General features: G+C 41.9%; 1 protein-coding gene across 8 annotated transcripts; it reads left to right on the forward strand.

Annotated features, from left to right (window-relative positions):
- The first annotated feature begins 977 nt into the window (after nucleotides 1–977).
- On the forward strand, nucleotides 978–10,452 carry LOC137586216 (protein pygopus-like). 8 transcript variants are annotated; one of them, XM_068302211.1, is made up of 8 exons: nucleotides 978–1,123; nucleotides 6,424–6,505; nucleotides 6,575–6,955; nucleotides 7,007–7,578; nucleotides 7,646–7,735; nucleotides 7,798–7,942; nucleotides 8,003–8,517; nucleotides 8,582–8,690. In XM_068302211.1, the coding sequence occupies exons 2-7, from the start codon at nucleotides 6,430–6,432 to the stop codon at nucleotides 8,386–8,388; spliced, it is 1,650 nt and encodes a 549-aa protein (XP_068158312.1). In that variant the 5' UTR covers nucleotides 978–1,123; nucleotides 6,424–6,429; the 3' UTR covers nucleotides 8,389–8,517; nucleotides 8,582–8,690. The 8 variants fall into 8 exon arrangements, with proteins under 8 accessions (XP_068158312.1, XP_068158313.1, XP_068158316.1 ...); XM_068302212.1 differs by having other exon boundaries at nucleotides 8,006–8,517; XM_068302215.1 differs by having other exon boundaries at nucleotides 7,798–7,930.
- Nucleotides 10,453–22,914: the final 12,462 nt, after the last annotated feature.

Genomic DNA, 22,914 nt, shown 5'->3' on the forward strand with positions numbered 1-22,914 from the left:
GGTAGGTCAACGGTCATATGGCCATATCCGAGAAACTTTAAACCAAAGACAAAATTTTTGTATATTATATTTTATAAAGCTTCCTCTACTTTTACCGTGTGGATGCATATAAAAATATCTCAAAACTAGCTCATGTTGAAAATGCACCAGGTGAGAAGTCGAACCACTTTTCGCTGCATATCGTAACGACCGTAGCCACCATCATTATGGCAAGTACTGCGGGATAAATACAATGTTGGAGTAGCTAAACATTTAAGGAAATATGTACATGTTTACCTCAAATTGACGTCCTTTTTCTTTTTTATAGACGTCTACATAGCGTATATTTATTTAGGCAAAGCGTGAAGTTTCATCCGAAAGAAGACTCTGACTCGAAGGCTACATAAACAAACCTTATAAGGTGACATTCGCAACATTGGATTTGCCCATATATGTATGTAAGTATATAGTCCGATTTCCAAGTCCAATTTCATGTTTTGCTACTATTGCTTCAAGTTTCTAGTTTTTTAGGTGCACCTATTAAGATGGCGAACATTGTAAGTGTTTAACTTCTTGAATGTGAAGGGAGAGCAAGCTAAAATGTGATCCAGTTGACGTGTTAAAAAGAAACTCATTGTAACATTTGTTCAATGAGGTTTTGTGCTAAAAGGTTAAGTTGTAAAAACATGTCTCTATTTGTGGGTATTGGGACTTTTATACAAAGCCCGACTCAGTCAATTTCATCTTAGTTAATACCAATAACGTTTTTCATTCAAAAATTATATGAGATTTGATGCCTTGTCGGTAAATCGGCCTCAAAATGAATCGCGCTATTAAAAACTATTGAAATTTGACTCAAGTGCTCCAAAAACACTACAAATCAGAGTAAGCTGGTATATTGTTCGAAAGGAATCGTTATAATGTATTTTTGGAAACATAGTCAACATTGCTTTTGGCTGTCAAGTTTAGTAGTTTAGTTGAAGCAATATTTTCAGATTAGTTTTCATTTTAGATTCGGTACAGCTTTGAAACAATACTACATATATAGTTCATACAAAATAATTTATAGTTTTTACAATCTTTTTTTCTTTTGAAATTCCTGTAAGCAGTAAAAATTTCCCTTGAAGTACGTAAAAGGATCCCGGTGAGTTAATACAAGCCTCTTGATAATAGTATCAAATAGGTACATACATATGTATGTCCTATAAATATCGGAAATATATTCGAATAACCCATTTGGGTTGTGGTAAAATATTGAAAACATATCGAAGCGTTTCCTTACTTCTTTGGCTCATTTGATATCTTATCTATTTTATTGAAATTAAAGAGCGAAAAAAAGGGGGAAAACACAATTGCAGAAATCATCCCCAAATGTGCAATACCAATCAGGTGATTCCGAGGATTCCCGCGTGTCCCTCTGTGCTCGGTTGTCTGTCTGTCTGGAATCCTAAAACCGCTGTAACTAAACATTTGCATTAGAAGTGGCTCTGGCATTTGGCGGCCCGAATAGCCGCAAAAACCGCTAAAATCACAAAAATGGTCAGGGGATGGGTTTGAAAATAAATTCGGTTGGCAATCGACGCCACAAATCGCGTTTTAAGCCCTGCGTGCGATTAGTTTAATTGCCTCAAGGGGGAGTGCGTCGGCATTGGCAATGGAATCGACATCGGTGTGAGGCGTCATGGTATCCTGGCTGCAACAGGACAATGCAACATTTGCATGGTCGGGTCGGGTCGAGTCGAGGCGAGTCGAGTCGAGTCGAGCTATGTTGAGTCCCAGGATACGCTTAATGCGAAAATAAGGATTAACCAATGGAAATTTATAAATGGCCAGCTTTCGTTCGTCGCTTCGTTCGTTCCGGTTGCTTCCTGTTTTTGCGTACTGCCTGTGCAATTTGAGTGCATAAATTGGCTCTGGACAAGGGGCAATCTATTTTGGATTAAATCAAATCGAAATAAACGATTTTTAATGGCCACGGCAAGGAGGACACTGGACTGACCGTGTCCTGGCGGCCATGTCCTGGTCGCAGTGGCAAAAACGAGGTCATTAATTATTTCTTCAAAAGCAAAAGATAAGCCCCGCATTCTCGCAACCACGCATCCTTTTTGGCGTTTTGTGTCATTAGCTTGGCCACCCAAAAAGGATGCAGGCCACTGGTCAGCCCGCTCTCCCCGCGCTTCCGCCCGGCCAGCCGGTTAGCCCGAATGCGTGTCCTGAACGGCCGAGGGCCAACTGTTGTGCGGTGCCGCATGTGGCACCAAAAGATTAATTAATCTTTAAGGACTCATTTTGCTCTCTACGCCCGATGCCCGACGCCCGACGCCCAATGCCCAACGCCAGTCACCCTCTACCTCCTATATTGCTCTTTGTCCTTTCTCATTAGGACATTTCTGGACATTTGCATGTGCAAGCGATGTTAAATGAATTTATGGCCCAGCAACCACCACAAACAAGATGAGATTTTCGTTGAGGGCCACACTCATGGGAGAGTAGGGAAGGGATCCGTAAACGATGCAAAGTCAGACCAACTGGGGAATTGTTGAGCAAGCCAAAAAAAGTCACCTTTTAAAGTTACAAAAAAAAGGATACCAAACATTCGCATTACAACTCGCTAATTGCTTGTTTATCGATTGTCCGATGGACAAAAACGAAATCAATCGATTTGAGGAGCTTCTTCTTTGACCGTCGGGGTCACCAGTTTGTCGCTGTAGCTTGGATAAATTTCAATTTACTCAAAAATGTTTTCGTCGGCCAGCCAATCCATGTTCACATTGTCATGCTGCCTGCAAAGCTTAAGCATTTGTCATGCCTTCTATCTCTTCTCTCCTTGCCGTAATCTTGTGCTGACCAATCTCTTGGTTTGCCCACAGGCATTTATTTTGATTATCCATTGACATTCATTTCTATTTGTTGGTTTCTTATCATAAGCCTCGTCATCATCATCATCACCATCAACAGCATCATCAGCATCAACAACAGCTTCAACATCATCATTTCATGACCAGCAAATATCCTAGAGATTTTCCCAAATATTTCTCTGTGGTATCTCTTTCTGTTTCTATCCCCCCCCAATCCCTCACTCATATTGCTCCTCTTTAGCTCTGTGTATCATCCCCGTACCTCAGCTATATCCCGAAAATTGTTTGTTAAAGTTTATGTCGCTTGTTTCTCGTGTAGACGTGATTATTTGGCCAGGTTAATGTCATACCCCCCCGCTCCACCCTCACATTTCCTGATACGTATGTCTATTAAGTAGAGCGCAAAAGTTATCCTTTGATGCGCTTGGTCGGAGTTTCATTTATTTGGAAAATTTATTAGCTTGCCACATGTGAATTATTGTTGTTGTCTCTTCTTCTCTGGGCAAATGTTTTTCGCAACTCTTTGACTTTGATTGGCAACTGGGAATATTATACGAATGAACTTAAAACAAAATATTTGCAGCATACATTAGGGGGCTTTCTGTGGAGAGAGGTGTGAGAATTCATGAAGAATAAACTAAAGTCGCATCGCTTGCCTTTTCCTACTTCAATTTGTTTTATTTGTTTTATACTTACAATTAGATTAATATTTGTTTTATTTAATCATTTCATTTAACTAAAATTACTTTTATTTCAACGCATTGGAAATCCTGTCCAAAATATTTCTTTTGCAATTGATTAGGGCAATTCAACTTTAGAATTATAGTAGTAACATTTTGTACTTGGGTTTTCTGCCTAATTGGGTTTTGCTCTGCTTTCTAGAGAGTCTTCATGGACGTGTGTGTAAGTGCAGTGAGTGTGTCTGTGTGTGCGTGTGTGTGAACGTGCACAGCATTGTGAAGGACTTTCCCTGATATCCATCTCGAATGTACATACGCCCCGTCCTCTTCGGGATACGTTGGTAAATTTCATATTTTTTGGTGCCAAGACAGAAAAAAAGCCTTTAGCCTTTATCTTTTGCTGCTGCTGTGAAAACATTTTTACAATTATTTCAAATATTTTTCAACACGGCTTTGAAATTGGAACGTGCCGACGACGCGTCGGGCTAACAAAAAAAAAAAAAACCAAACCAAATGCGACAAGAAGGAAAAGCAAAGGAGGAAACCCTTTTGTTTTCCATCCTAAGCCAAAATATTTTTCCACATTTTATTTTGCGCATATTTTGCTTTCCTTTCGTTTCGTTTCATTTTCCCTTTTTCCCTTCTGCTGCTGCCTTTGCGTCTCAGCCTTGGCGCGAAATTAGCGTGAAGAAGTGAAGGCAGCAAAAAAAACAAAAAAGGGCAGCCAAAGATAAACTTTAAATAAAACATGGTACAGTGAAGAGAAGGGTTCAGCAGTGGGGGGAAAGGGTAGCGGAGGTGGAGGCGGCGCGGAGGACAAGGGCAAACGTCGAACGATGGCGCAGACCGCAATTCAAATAAAATCCTTTAGGGCTTTTGACTTTTAACTCATCCGTTTAACGAGCGCTCATGTTCGTGTGAGCACGAAAAACTCTGGCTCTGGTTGAGAATAGATGTGAGTGTGTCTGTGTGTGTGTGTGTGTGGGGGGAGGGAGACAAGATTGCCTGGTACAGGACAGACAGCACCCTTGACACCTTGCATACACACATATTCACACCCACACATTTGCTGGGAGAAAGTCAGCCCTGCACGTCGTCTACTGTGCAATTGCAAAACAAAACGCGAAATAAGCAAAGTATGAATATCAGGATGCGTGTGTATGTGTGTTGGAGTTCAACTGGGGCTTGGTCAGAGCGAATGGCTAATACCCTGCCTAGAAGAGGGGAGAGAGAGAGAGAGAGAGTGAGCCACGTCAAAATAGGTCTCAAGTTTTCATGACCAAATCCCGATGAAGTCGAGCAAAAGAGATCCCTTCAGCAACCGCTAGACGAGCAGTGTGCTTGTCTCTAAGGGACGACAGTCCATCGATTCGATTCCATTTTCCAACACTGGAAAACCACTTACAATTAGATGGTTTAACTCCTTGTGTAAGAGAATGTGGAAATTCGGTTTGTGAAAAGATGTAAAGAACGACTTGAATGTTTTACAATTTTTATGAGCCTTCGCCACAGCCGCCTGGCCCCACACCCCCACCCCCCACACTCCCCACAATTCTGCGTCCTCGTTCTCAATCTCTGCACTGAGTTGTGATTGCTTTTGTCACTATGCGACAGCGCACACTGGGATCAATGTACGATAATTGTGATTTGTACATTCGAGAGACTTGTCCCAATATGCTGTCTACCTGGCTAAGGCGGATTAGATATTTGGTTTTAAAGGGAATATCAAAATATTTAGACTTACTTAATTTGATTAAAGTTTCCCTGCAACGGAAATTGGTAGAATACAAAAAGGTTAGGCCCCAGTGTGCACAACACCCACACACACACAAAATCCAAATCGATTGATGGCAATTGGCAATCCCATTTGGCCATTTTTCGAACAATTGCTGCTCTCTCCATACCGTACATGGCGCATAATAAACCACCGAGGCGAGGAGAAAGGATTCACAATTCTGGATTTGGCATCAACACTTAAATATGCCATGAATATGTTGCATACAGTGGGCGATAGACAGGCAGAGCCAGTAGTGGTAGTGGTAGGCGTTGAAGGATCTTCTCCCGCAGTGATTGCGACATTTATTAACCCCCTCAAATCAAGGAGCGAGCGCTTGCCACGCTTCGTTTAATAAATTGAGCGTTTTACGCAATTTATGCGGCTGATTTGACATTAATGTGTCTTGATACACACCCCACCACCCCACAACCCCACCTACCGCACATCCTTATTACATAGTACATAGATCCGCATAAATAACTTTCGCCAGTTTCTGTGTTTGCTTACATCAACATTTGAGCATCTTCATTTTTCCTACTTTGTGTGTGGGTTACTCAGTTACTTTTGTTTTTTATTTATGACAACATCTGTCGAGGTAACTCTGTATGTGCGTGTGTGTGTGTGGTGTGGTGTGTTGGGGCGTTAACGTACATGCCACACACACATCATTAATCATTTTAACAGCCTCGCCAAAAACTCGGCAGTTTCTACGTGAGTGAAGTCTTTCCTGAAGTTACTCCACAATTCACGTACATAAAACGCCTTTCTTCACTTCACTCTTTATGCACCCAGCCACAGCCGCAGAATGAGAAAACGAAAAAAAAACTTTGCCCATTAAAATGGTTAGCAAAAAAAAAAAAAAAATGTAAGCCAAAACTTCTTTCTACATCTTACACCTGAATACAGCAGATGTAGACGATTGCCGGTGATGAAAGAGGATGAGGAGGGGGGTTTGCAATACAAGTCTTCAATACGAACATCTCGTCGGGGTCACCAAAAACAATTTTAGTGTTGAACATTTTGAATTTCATGTATTTGAACTTTCTATTAAAAGAGGCGTGTTTTGGAAAGTCGGAAAGATTTTGAGTTTCATTTCCTTGCGTGAAAATCGTAACAATATTTATTGTAGGTAGTAATGAATGATCCTGCGATTGGTTCCTCCTCACCGCACTGGGCTTGTTTAATCTCGGCTGGACCTACACCAAGTACATGTGAGTTTGCCCCGGGATCAGCATCCTGAGTTGCATCCCCAATCCTTTATCTCTGTTTCTCCCTCTCAGCTTGTGATTCGGGCGAAGACGGTAGTAATATGGAAACAGGCGTGGATTTGTCCACTGACAGATCCTTGAACTTTTCGGGCTCGAATGGAAATAGCAGTGGACAACGGATGTCCCCATTTGCGCCGGTGTTTTATCCCATGAGTTCAAAGCAGGCAGCTCAATCGAGTTCCACAGATGCACAGACAAACTCAGAGGTACCGAATAATCTTGAAGGACACAGATCCGACACCGCAGCATGGTATGACCTTTCGAAAGCGCAGCAGCATCTAAATGCTGCATATCTATGCGAGGGAGAAGAAACGGATAATGAATCAATGGAGGAAAATTGTAATACGTTTGGATTGTGCATGAAGACGCCGGGCACAGGGAGCAAAGACCGTGGTAAGAGTTTTCTTCAGTGATTCTGATGATTCTCTAGTCCATACATTTCAGCAGGTTCCAACAAAGGCCCATCTCAGTATCAGGCAAGCCCACCAAATTGGCGAGACTTTGAAAATTGGGCACAAGGATCTGAGCCGGTACCAGAAATCGAAGCATCGAGAATAGAAGTAGTTGTACCACCGCGTACAGCTGGAGCGACACCATCATCGACCGCTGAATGGTCACCCTACTCATATGCCACCAAGCCAGTATTGTCAACCAAAAGCTCTTCGACGCCTCGTCTTTTCGCAACGCCGCACGGTCCCAGCTTCTCTGCTATCAATAATAATCTAAGTCCGAGTTTGAGTTCTAATCCATATACTCGAGTCGCTTCCAACTCCAGTGCGTGTCCAGATTCGGCGGATTTTCCATCGTTCGATGAGTTTGCCAAACAATTGGATGACTGTGGCGTCTCGCGCAATGAGTTTATGGGCACATTGAGGAACCTCATGATACGGGCCAACGAAATGATGCTTCCACTATTGCGAGGGCCTTTCGCCCGGATGACGCCAGTCCAAATGGCTACCTATACGACAGCCATACTCCAGACACCGCCTCTGCATCCGAGTTTGTTTATGCCGGCTGTAAGTGATGCATGGAATACATGGAACATTGGCTGGACACTAATGTTTTTCTTCTAATCTCTTGCAGGATGCCCCTCGTTTTTCATCTAGCAATGGCGGGAACTTGCCGCCTTGCCATCCGCACAGTCTGACGCCTCAGGATTTGGCCAAGATAAATGTAAGTTTGTGCTAGTTTGTAGTATCCTTCTAATTGCCTATTATTCTCGCACTATGATGCAGCTGCGTCCCAAGCTTGTGAATGCAGAAACCCAAACAGAATTTTATCCATTCAATGGACCGTGGATGATGCCTGGAGATTCCGGTAAAGTCGCAGGCCAATGCCCGCCACCGCCGCCACAATTTGGCTTTTGGGGTAGGCCAATAGGCAAGTTAAAACTCAGTCGAAATTTGCATATTTCAAAGAAAAAAACCTTTTTCTTTCTAGCAGTTCCCATGCATCCACATGGGCATCCGCATGGGCATCCGCATGGGCATCCGCATGGGCATCCGCATGGGCATCCGCATGGGCATCCGCATGGGCATCCGCATGGGCATCCGCATGGACATCCGCAACGGCTTAGGAATCCGCATCATCAAGGGTATTCTCATCCACATGGACATCCAAACGGACATCGCCATCAAGGGCCACATCAAATGCCGTATCAACTGCCACAACAGATGCCGCCACATCACATGCAACGTCAACAAATGCCACGTCAACAAACGCCACGTCAACAAATGCCACGTCAACAATTGCCACGTCCAATGACTGGTCACTTATCTGGAAGCCAAGTAGTCGCGGGGGAGGCCCACGCTATGGCTTTCGAGTAGGCCACTATAGTCCGATGCCATATCGTTATAGCCAATTCGCACACGGACGACAAGCGAAGCATAGCCAAGCCCCCGACAACTTCAGCAACGGCAGCAACAGCAACAATCTCTATGGACATCCTAATGGAGGTGAGTATGGGTGGCTTTCGTAATCTTAGACAGCATATAATGGCAGCTGCATCTTCGATGGCAGAAGGTGCGGCATTTCTTGCTACCAATGGCGAGGACACCGATATGAGTATCGGTTTTACAACGGATCAGTCACGTGGTGGTGCTGCTCCTGCTACAGGTGGTAATGCTTACAGCTCATCGAGCAACAACAGCAGTTCAAGTTCGGGCAGTTGCTTCCCCATTCACAAAGTGTCCATGCCGCGTCGTCACCGTCGCCGTCGCAGCGTCACAACCGAGTGCAGCAGTGAGGATTTAAAAGACATTCACGAGGCGGAAGCAATCGATGACCAGGAGCCAGATATGCGTGGACACTATAGACCTCGCCATGTCCCCTTCGAGGCTAGTAATCCGGAAATGCTTGATCATGTGGTGGCCTGTGTAGTGCCAAGTGCAAATCCTTACTTCCAGATGCAACATTTTCCATTGGATCCCGGTAAGTACTTGAAGCAGGCGAAGAAGAATTCCCAATGATCCCATACTGTCCATTTAGATTATGTCCGTATGCAGCAGCAGCAGAACCCTATGAGCATGGAGGCTCCATATCCATCATTCGAAGGCATGGTGAATCCTGCCATCCCATTGTCGGGTGGTCAGAGCATGTCAGAGTTTGGTCCACCACAGGAACTAGCTGCTCAGGCTTCACATCCACTACTGTCACATCCCTTGCCGCCGCATCAACCACAGGCTACCAACAATGCAGAAGCTTTCAATATATTCACGCGTCCCACCGGCCCCATGATGCCAATTTTGCACGAACGGTCACCATTGCCGCCCATTATCTTCAACGTGAACTCTCAGGAAGCGTCGGCTCCATCATCTCTGCCAGCTCAACATCGCACGACCAACCACTTCGTAGGCATGCCCCAAATGATGCCTAATCCTAATCCACAAAACTTGCCCCAGGGTCCACAAAGCGTCTGTACGCTCACAGTCAATCCCAATGGCAATGACAGGGGCTTTTCGAATGTGTATATTCCGGATTGCCATCCCTTAAGAACACCGCCAACTGCCTCAGAGGGTCCTATTCAAGCTAATGTCTTCGAATCGAAAGATTCTCCCTTATTAAACCCTAAACCGTCGTACGCCTCAATGCTTAAGTAGAAGGCAAGCTGCTTGCGATTGGAAAATTTCTATAAGTATTTTACGGAAATAATTTTACAACAAAAACAATTTGGAAAAGCAAGTACCAAGAATACCTTCCAGGAACACTGAGAACCAAGCAAGACTCAACTGATTTAACAATTGAACCCAATGATTCATTCAAATTGTATTCCAAAAGGTAATCACATGTACCTTTCACAATGCCTAACATGTACAGAAATACCGGACACACAATCTTAGCACGAACACATTGGAAAGCGTGCAAAATAATTTTAATCACCTGCACACTGGTTTGAAATGGCATCTTGTACTCTCAATTAAACATGGACACGGCTCCCGTGAAGCTATCACAAAAAACAATTCTTATTTTCTTGTTGTTTCGGCTTTTGATTAGCAATTTCGTTATTCTCAGCGCGAAGCGAGGAAACGCCGTTAAAAGTATGCTACACTTTCGCGCAGTTGGGCCTTGGAATTCTCAAGTGGTACAAGCATTCGGTGGACGGGGGAGAGAGAAGGACAGCGGTGAACCCTTTGAACTCTGGCAATGCGCAAAAGTTAAAAGCCTTCAAGCTGAACTAATCGGGCTAATCTTTTACGCTGCTTGCATTTTAAAGGACCCTTTTTGGCTCGGGGTGCACACGGTGAAGATGGGTGAAGTGTGGGCGGGTCCGGGGTCTTGGTACATTTCTCATGCATGCTTACGCTTGCTTGCTCCCATGTGTGCCAGTTGCATTTTCTACAAATGTAATTAAAATGCAACCTAAAGTAAAATGCAAATATGAAAAAAAAGGAAAAATACAAACGGGAGCAAAAAAATAAAACAAACAAAACTGTATTTACAAGGCAGACAAATTTAAAATGCACATGCATAAAATTTACGAATTATGCAAACTTTTCAGTATACCTCATTGTGGATGTGTTAAAAGTCCTCTACTCCACTTAAATGTTCTAGTTAAAGCCGAAATGTTTAGAAATTTTATGTGATTGAATTGGGACATAACTTTCGAAACCATTTCTAATCTAGCGAATGAAATTATGTGGGCCGAATCACAAAATCTCTATCATACCCCATGAACGGAGAGAGCCTCAAGAGCTAGGAATACTGGCCAGAATATGTTGGTGGGGAGTTGCTGTTTGTTTTGTTGTCCTTTTGTTCCTGGTTTATTTATTTTTCATTTGTAGTTTTACCAGAAATTTAACGCCTCGCTGCATCCGGATTGTGCTAACCGCATTTGGCTACATTTTTAATCTACAATTAACCACAACTGCGGCGAGTTACGCATTATTGGTCGTGGTGCATCCTGCTGGGGTCCTGGAGGTCCTCGGCAGCTCTGTCAGGCCAATATCAATATTGATTCTATTAATTATAAAAACATTAAGTGCCAGTGCCGAACAAATGTAATTAAACGCATTAAACAATTGCAATGGCAAATGGCAATGAAAAATGCAATCCCAATTCCCCCTGCTCGCTTCCGCAACAGTCGTCGTTGGCCCGCGTATCCTTTGCTGATGCCAGGACGATAAGCACGTTTTCAATTCGCGCACAGCAGGTGGCCATTCGATGGTCGCCTGGGCCAAGCTGGCCCCGGTTGGATGGAGGATTTAATGACGAAATTATTGTTTCAATTGCTTTCAACTGTTGTCAATGCAAATTTTATGCAAAATACGTTTACGTTCACCATTTTTTCCACTCTTTCTCTCACCGCCGACATTCTCCCTCTCTCTCTCTCTCACACACACCCTTGATTTCTCCCCAAATGCAGGCGAAATGCCATTATGGCCAATAAGTCAATAATAATTATTGTCGTCCATCCAACATCACTTGCCCTCCGCTAAGCCCAAACCTCGGACCCCACCCACCCCTGATTTCGGACAGTTTTCAAATAGGCGTTAATTACTCTTATCTGGCGCTTCCCTACAGGAGCATAGACAAAATATTCGTTTTGTTTTCGCTTTATAAATTATCGTATATAAATTTATGTCCTATTGCATTTGTTCTTGTTGCAATTTAAATTGTTATTAACATTCCTTGCCGTTCCCACGATTCGAAACACAAAAAAACAATACATTAAAATTGCAAAACTATTTACAATCGGAAATATTCAAATGTTTTTGTTAGATTTTGGTTTGTTCTATGTTTTAAAGGGGAATCTAATTGTAAGTTAGATCTATCAGTGAATAGTGATTTCAATCAGGTCTGTTATTTGATTCTACAAATTTGCATTAAATTTATAGTAAATTTAAGTTTTGTTTCATTTTTGGCTTTAATATTCTCTTTCTCGACATTTCAAGTTAGCCAAGTTCTAGCCTATAAACTATTCCAATAGTTGAAGACCAAATTGAGTTGACAGGAAAGATTTGTCCAGCATTTATAATGAAATCTTTACGTCAATTTTGGTAAATTGATTAATAAGCTTTCTTAAATCTAATCTTCATTTATACTAAAAGATATGTAAAGCTGCTTTCTAACTGACATCTTTCTTGTGGTTTCTTTTTGTGGTTTGTTATATTCAAATATTAATTTTCGAGAAGAAGAAAAAGTCTTTCGACTTGGCTAATATAAATTCATATGGCGATGAATGCTTGTCGATTCCATAGTATCGAGTAAAACTAACCTAGTTCGAGGAACTTGGATCACATTTGGGAGAGCATTCGAAATAATGTGAATTGAAGTGGATTTGTGTGTGCCACAAGGACACTACGTTCGACCAAGCTTTAAAAAGGGGGCTCTTAGAACCGCAAAACCTGCATCCGGCGCACGGCCCTGAAATCCACCCATTTTGAGTGTGGCTTAGGGTCGGGTCTTCAAGGGTCGTCGCATGTATGTAAATGTATGTCCGACTATATAATATAATTAATACTATGAATTACTTGGGAACGGAAAAGCAATTTGCAGTTGATACGTTGCAAATATCATGATATTTTAGGTAAATCATAATAGGAAAGTCGACAGAAACGAGAACTATACATAATTTGAGCACTTAAGTCAATTAGAAGGTTACTTTGACTTTCTCAAACAATTTTCCAAATATTTAATTCTATATACTGATTACACAAACCCTAAACCTGCATAAACCCGGAATCAGAGGAAAGAAAGAGGGAGAGAGAGAGAGAGTGATGTGTTAGCTTAAAATGGGCAATGTGGCCCCAGCTGAAGCTCCATCTCCTACTCGGTTTTTATATCCTGCAGTGACTTCAGTTGCTGCTGTCGAACGGAGGACATGGAGGATATTCCAACACGTTGCTGCTTGGTCAGCCACATGCACTTAATTGCTTTATGAGGCGGCCAGTCGCTTGTTATAGACTTCAATTTGATTTTGCCGGAGCGAAATGAATGACGCGGTTGGTGGCGGTCATCGTGAAGGTATAGGGGCTAAAATGTAGGTCCATTACCACAGGAGAGGATCAAAAAACCACAGTATCTTTTGTCCCTTGGCGTATCCGCCTGTGCCTGTGACTCCGCTCCTGTGCCAGAGCCAAATGAGACATTGGGGATCAATTTATTTTTTGGCACATTTGCCGCTAGCCAGAGACGTCGCAAGCCGTTGGACCTTAAATCATATTTTAAATGCGGAAACTTTTTTTAATCCATTTGATGGCGTTCACCATCATCATCATCGCGATAATGATGTGATATGTGGACTAACAACAGATCCCAGAAAACACGTTGCAAGTGCACAAGTTTTTAATGCTAGTTTCGTCGACTTGCAGTGAACTCAGAGACAAATTCCGCCGCTCGACTAGGTGAGTGACCTGTAAAAAGATTAAAAGGAAACAAAAATGAAATGAGCAGTGGAGTTGTATGTGTCCAATATATCGAGTGAATGGCCACTATGGAAACGTTATTAGGTTACCTGCCTCGATAGGGTAGTTCTTTGACTTTTCCTTTTTTTCTCCTTCAGATTTGCGATAAACTTTTCTCTCCTTTTTCCTTTTTTTCTCATTTGTTGGCGTTTTGTGTACTGGGAAAGTTTTGTAATGGCTTTTTGTTTGCGACGCAAAGGCACAAATCATTGCCACGCTTTCTATGCACATTTTATACGCACACACACAGCCATCTCGCACACCTCACACACACATCTTATACATTTTTTTGAGATCCCCAGAAGGTTGCCATGGCGAATTGTCTTTTGATGCAATACATTTCTTTTCAATTTCAGTTCAGTTCCGTTTACGGGGGTGGGTGAAATGGTTAAGGGCTTGGACACTTAACATAATTTGACCAGCAAACGCCCAGCGACCAGTGGGCAGTGGGTAGTCAGGACAACAAACAACAAAACTAGATTCTTATAATATTAAATAGTATTTGATTCGTATGAAATTTTATTTGTTGCAAATCAAATGTGTCTTTTTTTGGTTGGAAGCATTTTTCATCCCATTTGAAGCATTGCCATGGTTAGTTTTTTTATGAGATTCATACATATAGATACGTGTGTATAGCCTGGAGGCATAGGGAGGGAACCAGACAAGGGGAGAGGGTGGGTTAAAGCTCGTCTTATCCTTATGCTTATGGAAATTTTCTTTCCATATTTAAAAGCTACATGAAATTTCCATTTTTGGCACTTAAGCCAGCCAAAGTCAATTATAATCAACGCATTCCCATACTCCTGTACTCAATTTCACACAACCTCGAAACACACACACATTCACGTCTCCAGTTTTCTGGCTTCAGATCCGTTAAGACAATTGCCAAAGTCGGAAAAGGATTAAAGAGCAGCAGCAGCCAAAGTGGTGGCATGTGTCTGTGTGTGTGTGTGTGTGTATGTCTTCTTTCGTCTGTGTATGAGTTTACTTATGCCAAAGTGTTTTTAAAGAAGATTGGCAGGCAAACGTGGAACATGACTGGAGGACTTAACAGCTGCTGCTGCTAACTTTTAAGTAACAACAACCAAATATTGAAAAATATATACATCCTTCTGTGTGTACGTACATAAATATAGATTACACAAATTCTTTCTCTCTCTCTCTCTCTCTGTCAGACAATGCTCATTACCGCAGACAAGTGCCATATTTCGCACTAAGGTGAACGCAATCAATTTCGAGTCTCAATTACAGTTACAAAGAGGTCCTGGACAGAACAGAAGAGTTCCTGTCTCGGTATAATAATGTTGAACCGCATTCGGCCAACAAAAACTCATTCATATCATCATCATCATGCCGAGTTTCTTTTTTGGTCCCTGTATCTCTTTCGCTCTTGATATATTCACCGCAAACTTAATTGCTTTACGGGCTGACTGGCTGGCTGTCTCCATGAGCAATTTTGGTCTTCTTAATGTCTTTTGGGTTCCAACACTCCACATACACACACACTACATACACACTCATAATGTACACATAGCATTCATATTCATGGTACAACTGCCCTCCACTGGTTCTTATCGTGGCGAGCTTCAACAACAAAAACCGTCAAGAGCCAACCATCTCTCCTTCAACTGCAATTACTGCGTTTGCCTACTGTTTTCTGTTTGGCTTTGGTTTCGGATCCAGAGATTTTTTTGAGATTTCTCTTTTCGGTTTCTGCAACGCAAATTATATGCAAACGAGCTTAATATCCGGCCAAACAGACGCACATCATACGCACCGCAAAATCTCTGTGTGCCACTCCACAGCATTCCATGCTACCACATCCCACCACACTCTACCACATGGTGATGAGCAACACACGCATACACCATTCTATTTCCATTTTCAGTTGTCAGGGTTGGGCGACAAAACTATTTTAGAATTGAAATGCTCAACAGAGAGGGAGAGAGAGAGAGAGAGTGGAGATCACTTGTATCGATAACTTCTATTTGAATGATTGGAACATATTTTCTTTCCACCTCTCACATTTAGTAATTATCATTTGTGTTCTCGTAGTCATCATTTTTTCAAAACACAAGTAATGGATTTTATGGAATTCATAGTTAAAGGGAAAAGAGTTTTAACAAACCCTATTAGAGTGATGGGAAGTTTTCGATAACTCATCGATGTTGGATGACTATTTGGTTAGAGTTTTTGCAAGGGTATCGAAATATTTCACAGCTTTCGGTTCTTCTTTTTAAACATCAAGTTGTAACACACGCTCAAACCCCCCAAATATTACCTCCCCTTGCTGTTCGTGTGTGTGTGCCACGGTCGGTCTGGTGGGTCGGTTTGCTGGTGCTCTGATAATTTCTCTGCGCTCGACTGATAACAACATTTAATTTAATGCCCGAGGTCAGCAATATTCCATTTATTATTGGATTAAATTCGGCAGCAAAAAGTTTTACATTCGTTTTTGTTTTTGGTTTTCTGTTTTTTTTTTTGCTTTTTGGTTTCTGTGTTGTTGTTGTTGCTGCTGCTGCTGCTGCTGTATTTTATCCTCCGTTCGGTGGCCGAGTGCCGAGTAGCACTATCAGTATTGTCCTTTTGTTTGCAGGATATAAATTTTAGGGCATATATGTATGTATGTAGACACACACACACACCCATTCATTTTCACTATCCGTCTTGCTCTCCCTCTCTTGGTCACTTGTCGCACTTGTCGTCGTTGTCCTGGCATGTCCTGACTGCTGTTGCTTCTCGTACTAGACTAGACGACAGGAAATGTATTTCACATTTTTTATATGTCGCTTTTTCTGCGTTCTGCGTTTGGCCGCATCAAATTTGCATGAGATCCTGACGGGAGAAAGGACCAAGACCAGGAGCAGGACCAGCCACCAGGAATCCTGGAGTGATGCAGCAGAGCAGCAAGTCGGTTCAACGAAATGCCCATAAGGGATTAGCTGCAAATCGCCTGGCACGTCTTTATTTTTGTTTTATACGACGCGCATCCTGTGCATTCCAATTTACTCATCCCACTCCCACCCTCACTCTCTCCTCCCCCCTCTGAACACACCACTTTGCTGCTCCTTTTTCTGTTCTTCTCTTTGGTTGTGTGTCAGAATTTGTTGTGAAAAACTCATTTAAGCCAAGTTTTATATAGAGTATGTAAATTTTAGCAAAGGCAAAAAAAAGGATTTTATTTTTTTTGGTTTTGGCTAAATGAAACCTAATTGTTTTAGATGCAAAGTCATCAAGAGAATAGCAGCAAAAGCGTGGGCTCAGGGAGGGACGATGGAAGCAACGGCGGAGAGGATATGAGTAAACAAACAAACAAACCAGCCAAACAAACCAACCAACCGAAAGGAAGGAAGTATCTCACTCGAATCTCAGTCAGGCCGAACACACACGATGAATTTATGCATGAAATTGTCGACGCCCGCGTCCTGTCGGGCATGGAGATCGGGGGCGAGGAGGTGGGGCCCAGGACTCAACCAACGATTCGGCATGTCTGTGGCCTATCGAAAGGAAATTGAAACAAAACCTCATTGCAAACAGTTACACAGAGGCAGCGAATAATGACAAGGGGAGGGCAACAGAAGAAGATTGAGGGAACAGACAACTTCCGTATGTATGTACATATGTGTGTGCGTGTCTGTGTGTGTATGAGTGTGTGGGGAAAATTCTCACTTTTTGCCATAAAATGATAACCAGTTCTAGTCCCCATTCTTCTTCTGGTTGGGTGCTACTGCTGCTAATGTGTCATCTAGAATGCGGGTGCCTGTCCGTTCCCATCTCTGTCTGTCCATCTGTCGGTCCGTCTGGCGTTTGTTCTCATGTCGCATGTCCTGTTTGCTTGCCTTGCTTTGCTTGCAATGTCTGTTCACTCGTAAATAGAGCATAAATGCTTAATTCATTCATCCACAAAGATGCATTACAAGTACAAATAAACTTTAAAATCCTCCAACGGACTCAACCCTAATTGGTCTGCTCAAACTTTGAGGTGGTTAAAATTCCCGGGCTCCAACTGTAAGCTCCATCTAACTACGTAACTGTATGTATACCTGATCACTAATGTCTTACGACATTTCAAAATCAAGAGGTCGACAAGAATGCAACGATTGACGTAAGGATAGACCCACTGACGACACGTCGATGGATCGTTAAGACCAGATGGCCGGGCTATATATGAAATGTGTACTCTTGCTAGTTATTCTGTCACTCCTTCCAAAAAAGAGAATCAGTAATTGGAAATTGTTTTGATCTTTAGCTGTTAGTAAATATGAACGAGTGTTGCCTACTTATGGGGGAGTTTTTCAATGCAATTCGTGAAAATTGTTAACATGAATTAATTAATTACAAAAGGATCACATGAAAGTCAAAAAGCCATTCAGCTGACACTGTCATACAAATTAAAGGTATTTGTGGGCCAAGAATCAAGTAGAGCAAAATGCACAAACTGCATAGACAATTCAGACTAATGACTTACGACTTTGTGTTCTCTTTGTAGGTCTCTATGTGTGTGTGTGTGTCTATCGTCTGGCAGTGAAGGTATTTGGGACAACAGTCTATAACTGTTGTTGGGTAACAAATTAGTTACACTTTAGTGGGTTCAAGTCTCAACTAAACTCAACTCAACTCTCGAACAGAGCCCGCACATCCAAAGTCCATTCAAGCAAATCGCATTAAGGCTCATTTGTTGTGCCAGCTGCAACAAGAACACAGTGTCTGTGTGCATGCGTGTATGGGGCAAAAAAGTGGCAGGATGATGAAGATGACTTCGATAATGGTAAGGGCAGGCAGCGGAAACTGGAACAACAATAGCCACAAAACGAACAAAATTTTGAAAGAGAATGCTCGAAATCTTTGACAAGATGAAACTACATACATATATGAGATAATTCCAAGGTAAGTCAAAACGCTGGTTTTAATTTCAGAAAGTGTATAGTTTCGATTCCATCTTGGATAATTATATACAATAATCGGAACTATTCGAGTTTTTCAGTGTATAGAACAGACTGAAGAGAAAAGTCAGTGAGTGGAAGAGAGAGATAGAGAGAGTGAGAAAGGATAAAAGGGCAGGCGGGTTCTCTATATGTTTGGCTTCATCGTATTTACCGTACGTGGTTGACTGATAATAACAGTGGCAAGAAGATGGCTAAGAGTGTAGCAGCTTTTCTATTGCGCCCATACAAAAGTTTTCGCCAACTTCTTGAACAAAAGTCTAAAATTTGTTTCCCAAAATGTAAACTGTCGCTTGGTTGGGTATCGCTCCTTCTCTCACACCCTCTTCGCTTCGTCTGCGTCTCTGTCTTATCAATAATTGGCCCCCAACCTAAAAACAAAAAGGGGAAAGTCAGCCAGGAAGAAAACGGAACGAAAGACCAACTCGAAGGAATAGTTTTAAGCTGCTTAACAGCTTCTTTGCATGAGCAAAAGTTTTGTTGGACATGGGCAATGGGCAACTTGATTTAGTGCTCTCCTGACCTCAGTTTAAATATAAACAGTCGCGTCTTGTCCACCTAGCCTACCCCTTTCTATTCCAAGACATGGCAGGGAAGCAAAACTTTCTGTTCAAAGTAAAGACATAAATGGGATTATGATCTTATCACGTGCCCAGCAGGCAAACGAAAGGCAAAGGAGAGGAAAGAAAAGGAAAGAAAAGCAAAGCCCAGACATATTGGTACATTATAATAACACCTTCTGTGTCCTACACTGTGCTACATAGTATACTGATTCCCTACACTCTTAAAACTATAAAACTTTGGGTATCTGGCGGTCTGTGTCGGTTTTTCTCTCAGTGTAATTGTTCGTTGCTGCAGGCTGCAGGACTCTGCCACATTGGACAAACAAGTTTTGCGGCTCAGCTTTGTCAAAGATTTATTTCTTGAGGTTAAGCGACGGCTGCAACAATTTTGTCCACTGTCCCCCCACCTCGCACCACTCACCCACTCACCCGCTCACCCGCCCGTCCACCGATCCACCACCTGCACCCGCATCAGCACACTAAATATGGAAAATTTTAAGTACATTTTCCGGTTTACTATGGCACTGGATGGGGAGGGGTGTGAGGCCATCTTTAATTAAGAGCGGATTAGTTTTGGACATGGGTTCGATTTTTCGCCACACACACACACACACACACACACTGAGAGATAGGAAATGTCTAACTAAAGTAAAGTAAAAGTCTGTTGGCTTCAATCTTTGCTCTTTTAGTTTTTTATTTTGTTTTTGTTCGGTTTTGGACTCTGATTCTGATTTGCATCTGCGGTTGATTCAACCACCCGAGCCCAGGGCCAGCAGCTGGCTTCATTAGACCAGCTACCCCATTATCCAAACAGCATACCCACCCCTCCCGCCACCCGGCCAGCAAACCGTAGCACTTCCTAACGGTATTCTTATGTCAGACTTGTGAGCCATTAAAATTTAATGCCTTTAGATGAGAGCAGATCAAGTCTAGTTTCTCCTTCAACAAGATTAGCTGTCGAAAGTTGTTCAATTTAATTTAACACCACCCTCTCTTCCATTCTGCCAATTCACCAACCCCCAACCACTACTCCAAAGCCCCGTTACACTTAATGTTCGTGTTGCCAATTTTTTTTGGCCGTATCTTTTTCTCTTTACACTTTTTAATGGTTTTGGGAAATTGCACGCGCCGTTTTGTTCGGCTCGTTAGAAGAAAGTTCTGGCTAGAAATATATCTATATCATTATGGTTATTGATAAGCGCCTGGAGTTGGTGACTGACTGAATGGATGGATGGCGCGAGGATGGGGTGTGGGAGTCTGTGTGGCGTGTGGTGAGTGTTGCGTGGTGTGAGGGGTTGATTTCATTCGATTGAATTGTTCGAAGGAAGCTGCTGGAAAAGGTGACTCACCAATTAGTCTGAGAGATGCGGCTTGGTTATCACAAAGAAAAGGGATTGCTTGAGCTTGCCAGACAAATTAAGCAATTGAATGTTGCCACCTTATGGTTATTGTTAGCCCGTATCCAAAAAAGGAATGAAATTAGCTAAAAACTAACTAAGTTACCCACATAAAGACATTCAGTTCTGTTTGAACTACAATTTCGTTCGAAGTGCGAAATTTCACTTTAATAATTCTCTAGTCAAGTTCGTCCTGGTAACATTTCCTAGCCTGTTGACCAATATTCTTACACTGGGAATGATCCCCGCAATAATGAAAAGAACCCTTTAGGTAGACAGAGCTCCATTTGCCCCCCATATACATAGATTGATGAGCAGAGGAAGTAAGGAAGGCGCTAAGGACCATGATGATCAGAAGAGAGTCAAGCTCAATTGCCCCGATTGCATATAGTAATCGGAATCTGGAGTATGTATGGTGGGATGTATTAAGATACATTTCAATTTGAAAGGAAAGAATGCAGCAATCGAGCGATCTTATACAGATCATTTTGATATCAAAGAGGTTACTTTTATTATCCATTCCTTCCAGATTACTGTTTTGTTTCGAAATAAAACGCATTGTAATATGCATCAAATGAATTTCTCCGACTTTTGTTCTATATTTAAACAGGACTTTAAATTTATTTTATATGTATATGTATACATATATCTTGTGAATTTTTTTACAATTCTAATTATGCAGCCGCGTCTACCGCTAAATTACAAGAATGGCAGCAGTAACAACAACAACAACAACAACAAACAACAACAGTGACAATCTTGATGACGAGCACTTGGCATAATTAAGCGACAGAAATAGAGTTAGACAGAAAGCGCGAATGAGTGCGAGAGAGATGGAGCGAGACATTGTGTGTGAGCTGAGATTGTTCTTAACATGCATAAAAAATCAACAACGAGGACGACGGCGACGGCATTTTAAAACTTTTACAAATTAAGACAGAATGTAACATGAAGTGAGGCGCAAGAGAGATAGAGAGACAGCGAGAGAAAAGAGAGAGAGAGAGAGAGAGAGAGAGCAGCTCTCACTCCTTAATCCCCACAATTAACATCCCTCTCAACTCTGACTATTTCCGTCTGGGACATGGCTTTGACTCTTCTTCTTCTTCTGCCACAACCTACACTCCCCCCTTCCTTTCAACCATCAACCCCTTTTTTTACACTTGCTGAGCTCATGTTAATCAGGTTATGATAATTATTTGTAACAAATTGTTGTTGCAGTTGTTGTTGTTGTTGGAGTGAAAAGAGTGTCTATGGAGGGGGAAGAGCATTGCAATTAAAATTAAAATGTGGAAAACGAAGTAAACGCATTTCTTTTCCCTGATGATGATGAGGATGACGATGATGAGGACGAGGGTGATGATGATGATGAAAATGACATGGCACAAAGCGACATTTTCATTTAAACAATTAAAATTTAAAATGCCGTTAAATTATACAAGGATTAACCAAATGGAAATCAAGCTCAAGTGAAGGGTAAAACTCCCCAACTATAAATGTATGTGTGTGTGTGTGTAGGTACCAAATAATACTAGCCAAGGCCATCGTCAATTATTCAGTTGGCCAAAAAGCATAAAATAATCAAGGGGAAACTTTCGCTTTGTCACTTTGTCAGTTTAAGCAAAAGTTTTATCTCACAAATAATTCACTTGTCAAAATTTCACCCACACACACACGCACACACACCTAGCCAAAAATTAACTGACAGAAAACTACAAACAGTCAAAAGTAAAAGGCAAAGTGAAAGTCAAACCAAACCGCAGGTAGAAGAAAATTTGTTAGTCCAAAAGAAAGTTGACATTTTCTTCCCACTCTGGCGATAGTTTATAGGCGGTGAGTGTGTGTGTGTGTGTGTGTAAAAGTCAGTCAGGTGCTTGAGATAAAAGTTTTGAGTTGACAATTAAGAAATTAAGTTGCCACTTAGGCACAACTGTCAGTGTCAGTTGTGACAAGCTCAGTCACAGGACATGAATGAGAACTTATTGGATACCAGACATACGCCCATACATGCACACCTACATACATGCATACATACATATGATATGTACTCAATACTCTAGCTTCAACTAGGCATTGACACTACGAAGAAGACAGAGAATAGTTCGAATCTCAACAGATTCAATCCATTTCACAAAAACTTTGGTCGAAACATCTACGAATCATTTCAAGGACGAAGCTTAAATGCTGTGCCAATTCGAAAAATGATTCGAAAAACGAGTTTTCCAAAGGAGAGTGCATTTCCACGTCGCATTTTTGGGGTTTTTTGTTTATCTTCGACCTTGTTGGCATAACTTTTTCTTAATTTTGCTTCGGCTTGAAGGCACTCGTTTACATTATCAACAGACTAACACCTTGCCAAGTGAGCATATGTGTGTGCATGTCTGTCTGTGTGTGTGTGTGCGTGGGTGTATTCCTAGCTGCTTTTAGCAATAAATGCCACTCATAATTAAATCAAATGTTTCATCTGTCTCTTTCGCAGAGGCAAAAGTTTTGCGTGAAGCTTAAACATTAATTTCCTACTCTATCAATGGCAAAAGGTAAATAGAAACC

Source organism: Drosophila tropicalis, unplaced genomic scaffold, assembly GCF_018151085.1.
Source record: "Drosophila tropicalis isolate 14030-0801.00 unplaced genomic scaffold, ASM1815108v1 contig_952, whole genome shotgun sequence".
Classification (NCBI taxonomy): Eukaryota; Metazoa; Arthropoda; class Insecta; order Diptera; family Drosophilidae; genus Drosophila; species Drosophila tropicalis.

What these genes read in the sequence shown, in the direction of transcription:
- LOC137586216 (XM_068302211.1), top strand. Translation starts at nt 6,430, where the DNA reads ATGAATGATCCTGCGATTGGTTCCTCCTCACCGCACTGGGCTTGTTTA. An exon ending in TGGACCTACACCAAGTACAT is followed by an intron (nt 6,506 to 6,574) that starts GTGAGTTTGCCC and finishes TCTCCCTCTCAG; the next exon opens with CTTGTGATTCGGGCGAAGAC. An exon ending in CACAGGGAGCAAAGACCGTG is followed by an intron (nt 6,956 to 7,006) that starts GTAAGAGTTTTC and finishes CATACATTTCAG; the next exon opens with CAGGTTCCAACAAAGGCCCA.